The 7,317-nt window shown below is 44.3% G+C and overlaps 1 protein-coding gene across 1 annotated transcript; it reads left to right on the plus strand.

Moving 5' to 3' along the window:
• Nucleotides 1-2,060: 2,060 nt before the first annotated feature.
• Nucleotides 2,061-6,718, plus strand: LOC123824101 (carcinoembryonic antigen-related cell adhesion molecule 21-like). Its single transcript, XM_045847213.1, has 3 exons — nucleotides 2,061-2,221; nucleotides 3,098-3,454; nucleotides 6,337-6,718. The coding sequence occupies exons 1-3, from the start codon at nucleotides 2,158-2,160 to the stop codon at nucleotides 6,621-6,623; spliced, it is 708 nt and encodes a 235-aa protein (XP_045703169.1). The 5' UTR covers nucleotides 2,061-2,157; the 3' UTR covers nucleotides 6,624-6,718.
• Nucleotides 6,719-7,317: the final 599 nt, after the last annotated feature.

Consider the following 7,317-nt stretch of genomic DNA (forward strand, 5'->3'; position numbering starts at 1 on the left):
TGGGCTTTGACTAAGATGGAGAAGTAGCCTGAGCTTCATGCCCTGTTCCAAAAGGCCTTTCTCCAGTCCTCCCTTTTGACTGCTCTGGCCCACCTGCTACTACTAGAGACTGTCAGCAGAAAGGGGCTGTGCAGTATCCCTGACAAGCTCAGGGGTCACATGGCAAGCCTGACAATACTCACAAAATATTTCTATCAGAAATTTCTCACTTGTCAGGCTGTCACATCGCAGGCTTGTATTTTCCTTAAGAAAGGTCAGTCTTTAATGTAAGTGAGCCCTGATCCATTTTTGTGCATCTTGGGAAGCATAAGTTTGACACATCAGAGTGATTTTGTTCTCTGGACCATTCACGTCACGGAGTCTGGGACAAGTGTGTGAGACCACAGCATCCTTTATGTTATCTGGACCCCTGCACACCTTCTCTGTGTCCTCTAAATGCTAATTATCCTCTACCCACCAATGTAAAAACTACGTGTGTCTCCATTTTGCCTTTTTTTTTCCAATTCTGGAGATTGCTTTGCTATGTTTTATTTCACTTTCTTCTGGATTTTGTCTAAATTTATTGTCTTCTATTTTGATGACAATGTATACAATAATCTAAAAAACTGCCTTTTTTCAAATCATTTGAGTGCTTTCTCCAAGGCATATGAGGTCAGTTTGGCTCAGATAAACTCATTACATGGCTGTATAAGCTTGGACATTTTTTACCCAGAGAGAGCCCTGAAGCCTCCTCTTTCAGGGGTTTCTGTGCTGCTCTCTACTCCATGCCTGGCATCCTGCATGGACAAGCATGGGGAGTCTGCCCAGGGATAACTCAGAGGTTTTCCCAGCAGCCAGCAGCACAGGGCAGGTCTTACAAACAGACTTGGAGAGGAATGCTCCACCTGAAACTGTCTCTTGAGAACCAGGCAGCCCACAGGCACCTGACCTTTCACAACAATCCTTTCTTCCTGGGACACAGAGAGGACATCTCCCACTTCACACCCAAAACTGCATGTCCTACTGAGAATTCTGGTTTTGAGTTTTTGTCCCTGGAAGCAAAAGCCAGTCTGGTGACCACCTGAGATTGAAGAAGGGTCCCCTCTGCAATGATCACTGAGCTGGAACACTTCTCATTCCCAGAGTAATTTCTATTACCTTCATGTGGCAAAAAATAAAACCAGAGAGCTTTTGAGAACATGGGGAAGACCTGGTGCCCAGCTGGGTTTCTGTATCACAAAGAAATAATCCCCTTTTTGGATGATATCTGGGGCTCTCCGTGTAGTTCTAACAGACCCAAGCTAAAGACACAGCAGATGCCAATGCTGGCATTAGTGAGTCATCCTCCCAAGACACCCATGTCCCTGTCCACCTTGCTATTGCAAGTGAGCTCCACAAATGATCATTAAGATCAACCTCCCCACAGAGCTTGTCAGATACAGAGTCTCTGGCCCACTGCATCCAGTCAGAATCTGCCGTTTAACAGGATCTGGAGACTTCCCTTGTGCACAGGCCAGCAGGAGAGGTGCTTCTACTTTCTCATCAAAGGATCTCACTCTGAATGGGCATCCACATTTGCTGGACAGCTGCTTAAGCTGCATTTTTAAGGTGTCACCTGGGCATTGCAATGTTACACTGTTTCACAGGTGATGTGGTACATAGCAGGATTGACTTCCTTCTGACAGGTTTCTGTCACTTAGCACAAGAACTACTGCTCTGAAGGGAAGAGTCAAATGAAAAGAGGCTTTGGGAGAGACTACTGGGCACCTGACATGAACCTGTGGAAAAACCCTTAAACCCAGAAACTCCAGGCTTGTGCTTTTCCAAACTCAGCATGAGAGTGGGTGTTTGTGTGTTTATGCGTGTGTGCATGTGTTTGCATGTGTGTTTGTGTGGTGCTGAGAGGCCTCAGGAGTTCCCAAGGAACCAAATCGTAGGAGGGCAGTACTGGTTAGAAGGGCCACGGGCGGCTAAAACTAGAGCAGGGAGTGGTATGGTCATGTGCATATTCCCTGCCCCCAGCTCACATGACAAGATTGGTAACTTTGCCCCAGAATAAAGCTCAGGGCTCAGTAGGACACACAGCAGATTGTACCGTTTGGGACAGCGGTTGCTGTGAGCCTCACCAAAAGTGAAGCTTCTCTCAAAACGGGCACCACAGAGCAGACAACATACACCATGGGATCGCTGTCAGTCTCTACCCACAGAGGACTTGTCCACTGGAAAGGGCTCCTGCTACTTGGTGAGTAGGAGATAATTCCTTGGGGTAGACTAAGGATCTGGCCCAGAGACTGGCTGGAGTCTGCTAAAGACCCAGGGATCTGAGAAAAGAGGGAAGGCTTCTGTCTGGACCTGAGGGTGAAGGACAAGGAGCAGAGTAGGATGGGTAAGGGGGCCCAGCAAGAGGAAAAATCTCATCATCTGGAAGTGGAGGGAGGCAGGAAAATGTAGATTGCTGTGTATTTCCTGTTATTAATCACTGAGTATTGAATATTGAAAACTGGTAATAATAATAATGATTTATGTCAGGAAATATCAAAAAAATTTAACCTGGGGAGCCAAACATTGTCATCACCACAAAGCCCAGAAATGGGAAGATAAACCCCAGGAGGTACAGCACTCATTCATTCATCCCCATCTATTTTCAAGCTGTTGCAGTCACTGGAGCTACAAGACCAGACAAGCCCTGCTCTCAGAAAGTCCATGTTCTATGGAGGAGAGAGGGACAAGGAAGGTATAGATGTGAGGTCAGGTATCCAGAAAAGCCATGGAAAAAAAGAGCAGGACAGGTCAGAAAGTGAAGGCAGAGAATCTTTAGAGAAGGTGGTCAGCAAATGTGTCTTTCAAGACTACCCCTGAGTGTTAGCGTTGGTCTAAGCACAGTGATGAGGTGACCAAGACAAACACCTGGAGAATAGTATTTGAAACAGGAAAAAAATAATAGCTTCAGATGTGCTGAAGTAATGGGAGCCATGCTGTTGACCTTGACCATGGGAGACACACACTCACCTGCAGACCAAGGCTGAGAGATAAAGAGACCCACTCAGGATTCAGGGTCTCATCTTTCTGTCCCAATACATAGATATAAATATTGATCCACTTTTTTCTTATTTCCTAGTTTCACTCTTAACCTTCTGGAGCCTGCCCACCACAGCTGATATCCGTGTTGTGTCCACCTATCCTGCTGAAGGGCAAGATGCAGTTCTGCAGGTCCGCAATAAGCCTCCTGAGGCTGTAGGCGTAGTGTGGTACAAGGGGAAACGTGTGGACACAAATAATTTAATTGCATTTTCTGTGATGACATCCGATGACATCCATTTAAGTGGTCCTGGAGAGAATGGAGAACAGATGATAACTGATGATGGATCCTTGCTATTGAAAAATGTCACCGTGGATGATATAGGACCATACACTGTAGCTGTCCACCTTCCAGATTCAGAACCAGAAATAGCATCTGGGCTGCTTCACTTGTTTGGTGAGTGATTGCTCTCTGATGACTGAAGGTTGGGTGGGGTGACTCCTATTTCACACACATGACAGACAGCCCTGGACACTACTGGCATTCCCCTCTGCATTTTGTTTCAGATTCAATTTTGACAATTAATGCAGGATTCACAGAGTATAGACAAATTTCTTAAGATCTCAGTTCCTTTCCCAATGTGCAGCCCTGCAGGCATTCACTGCTGACAGATGGGTCAGTCTGAAGAGAGAAATTCAACGGAGAGATACCATTCTCAGTTCAGCCCCCTGAGCATGTTCCTATGACTTGAACTGAGGCTAACCCTCTATACTAGGTCAGAGCATGGTCTGAGAGGCCTCCTGGTACTCACACAGAGCTCAGCTCAGAAACCGCTCCCCAGAATACTGTGCCAGGTTTCTTGAAAGCAGGGACACAAGGCAGCCTGTGCCAGTTTGGATTTGGTGTCTCAAACGGTCTCGGTGTGTGATGGTTAATGGGCCCTTGAGTCACAAGGCTCCCGAGGCAGTGACCAGTCCTGCCTCAGGCTGAGGAGTCACATTTTGGCAGAAATGGAGTTTGGTGTTACCTGAGTCTGTGTGTGGAGAGTACAGTTAGACAATGTCTGTGGATATAGCAGACTGACCTGGGGGACTGAGGAAGCTTCAGAAAAAGGTCAGCATCTCCAGAAAGAAACTGAAGAGAAAAGATGCTCCTGGAAGGTCCTCATTCACCAGGGATCAGCCCAGACCAGTAAGACATCTGGGAGTTGTTCAATAAGAAATGCTATTTTGGAGCAGCTCTTCTGTGTCAAGATTAAGGTCACATGCTGACAATATTTTACAGTTAACATACTGATAACCTTTTTCATTGAGAACAAACCGAGGAACAGGAAGATTCAGTCACTCTAGCAGACTCACACAGAACATGTGCAACTCATTTAACTCACTCTTGGGCTGTCTGTAGCCATAGACTTAATTTCTCTACTTTGGGGAACACAGAAGAGGGTCTTTGGATTCTGAACCAAAACCACTGATTCACAGACTTTTTTTTTTATTATGTGTCCTCAGCTCATAGGAATACTTTTTGGTGTGTGGAGTGAAAACATGGAGGCATAGACTATTTTTACTCTAGAACCAAAGTACCTGCAGTAACAACCAGAATCACTGTATACATTACCCAGGCATCCCGCTCAGGTGTCCCATCCATCCCTCCCTGAACTGGATTTGATATCAATTATTTGTTTCCTTCTTTGGTGCACTCTCTCCCACCAGATACAAATAAAAGGACTTTGTCTTCTCACTACCCACTCTACCCCTGAAACCAGCTCAGGGACTAATAAGTGAAAAACAACAACAACAACAACAAAAAAAAAAACTCAGTTGCTGTTGATGAATTTGGAAGAAATAAATCAGTAATGAATGAAATGAATGAGTGATCGAAAATCACTTCTGAGCCTGGAACCTGCATGCAGTGTCCTTTAAATTCTGACCATGAGGGACAGGCTTTCTGTGCCTCCAGGAACTAAGACCATCATCTCAGATCCTTTTCTTTTCTTTTTCTAAGAAAATAGCCTTTCTTGCAATTAGTTTAAGGCCCTAGGTTACTCATCATCATTTCACACACAGAATAATTTTAAGTTTTTCCACATTTCTATCTCATGGCCCCCTTACACAAATTGTACAAGCACCACAATTTCAGGAAGTCAGTGCTCCCCATTTGCTGTAAGTCACTCTTAATTTGTAATTTTCTGAAATGTAATTTTCCATTTACACAAGTCCTCACCTGCCGTCAGTGGAGAGAGACTTTAATGGCCAAGGGAAAAGCAGACGATTCTGCTGCCATTATCAGCTACTGCCTATCTTTGTCTTTTTGCTAAATGACTTCTTGGACACTGTTCTAGCATTCATTGCCTCACTGGTTCATTTCACTCACACTTCCTGGGAAAACCTGACCCACCTCATGAGCCAGAGGCCCGAGTAGTCAACCTGCTGCTTGCTTGCTTCCGGACTTTATTTGTTGTTCATTCAAACCCCAGTCTTGAGGATGTCCTGAGAAATGGTGCCCCATAGAATCACACCTCAGCTGGGTGATAGAAGTCTGTGCAGCTGCAAGGAAAGGCTTCTGGTCAACCAAGAAGTCATGTGGTCTGGGAAATATTGTGTTAGCTCTGGGCTGTTATGTATGTCCTTTATTACATGAATACCTTTCTTCTATTCCCACAGTCAATGTCTTTTGTTAAATGCTTAACTTCTTCCCTCTAGAGATTAATGATACCATGACATTGACTCAGTTGGCAAGAAAATAAAGTCTTGTTCAGAGTGAGAAGCCTTTTTGATAGAAATCCTCAAAGTGGAAGCCATGAACACTGGATTGGGCCATTCTTAATGACTAATAATTTGTTTAACAACAACTGAATGCTTTTCTACTTGCTGTAAACTTCCCTTGGCCCCAGAGATGGACAAAGGTGGTAACCTTGCCATCCCCAAAGTATATCAATGTTTTCATAAGGAGTAGAACCTGATGTTTTGCGATGTTTGTGAAAAAAGTTCTAGGACCAGAACAATAAAGCTAATGAAAGAAAAATTGTACCTGATGATGAGGTTATGAGCCATAAGAACTGGGAAGGGGTTTTGAGTGCTGCTACTACAGAGATGAGTGAGGAAACAGGTATAGAATCCCCCTGAGCTTATAGGGGCTCAGAGAGGAAATGCAGCTTTCACTTTACATACTGTCACCTGAACTTAGACAATTTTCTGTCTGCAAGTGTCAAGGACATACTCTGGTGACATTTACATTGCTCGCTGTGGACTGTGAGTGGTGGAGATCTCTGAGGGAGCAGCATGGCTCCGTGTCTCAAGCACATTCTCAAAGATTTCACATTCTCTGTTTCTTTACAGAGTATCTGAGAGTGCCCGTCATCCAGGCTAGAAGGTATAAAATCGGAGAGAATGTCTATACTATGGTCTTGATCTGCTACACAAAAGAACGCATCATCCAGTGGATGTTCAATAACAGGCCTCTGCTACCTTCAAAGAGAATAACTCTGAGCTGGAACGATAGAAAACTAACCATACACCAAGCCAGGAGGGAAGATGCTGGGGTTTACTATTGTAAAGCATTTAACACCACCATGTGGCTTGTAAGTCGGACCTATCAACTGCGTATGTATCCCTGGCTGGCATAGCTCAGTGAATTGAGCATGGGCTGTGAACCAAGGTGTCACAGGTTCGATTCCCAGTCAAGTCACATACCTGGGTTGCAAGCCATGGCCCCCACCAACCGCACATTGATGTTTCTCTCTCTCCCTCTTTCTCCCTCCCTTCCCTCTCTAAAAATAAATAAACAAAATCTTTAAAAAAATGCTGCTTTTGCTACATTGGTGACCCTCCTTTCTTCCTCTGTCTTACAGAACTCTAAGTTAGGTTTCTTTGCATTATTGTAATATATTTGTCTGCAGGTGAATAGTTCTAAAAGATTTACATTAAGTCAATAAACATTCAAAAATGTCAGCTGTCATTGTCATTATTGTTCACTTCAGGTCACATTTCAAACCAACCCCTGCCTTGGTTTGGCCTCACTTGTATTATGTCCACAGTGTAGTTAACATTGTGTCCCGCAAAGAATCAGCAGTTGTCCTGTGATAACCAGTGAAAGCAGGTGATAAGTTCACAGAATCTGACCTCTGTCGCCTCTCCATGCAAACATGAGGATGCACCTGGTCACAACTGTAGACAATGGGAATGGACAAGAGGACACCCAGGTGGGTAGCAGCACTGATCTTAGTCTTTCTCTTAGATAACTTTCAAAAGTTTTCTAAAGTCTCCACTATTGTTATTTACATGTCAATACAACTATTTGATTAGTTTAGTCCATTTCTA

The sequence above is a fragment of the Phyllostomus hastatus genome, unplaced genomic scaffold (assembly GCF_019186645.2).
Source record: "Phyllostomus hastatus isolate PE091 unplaced genomic scaffold, TTU_PhHast_1.1 phas_contig_537, whole genome shotgun sequence".
NCBI lineage: Eukaryota > Metazoa > Chordata > Mammalia > Chiroptera > Phyllostomidae > Phyllostomus > Phyllostomus hastatus.

Bases quoted from the DNA above. Each gene is read 5' to 3' on its own strand.
- LOC123824101 (XM_045847213.1), top strand. From the start codon at position 2,158: ATGGGATCGCTGTCAGTCTCTACCCACAGAGGACTTGTCCACTGGAAA. The intron at 2,222-3,097 runs GTGAGTAGGAGA...CTTATTTCCTAG, and splicing joins GAAAGGGCTCCTGCTACTTG to TTTCACTCTTAACCTTCTGG. The intron at 3,455-6,336 runs GTGAGTGATTGC...GTTTCTTTACAG, and splicing joins TGGGCTGCTTCACTTGTTTG to AGTATCTGAGAGTGCCCGTC.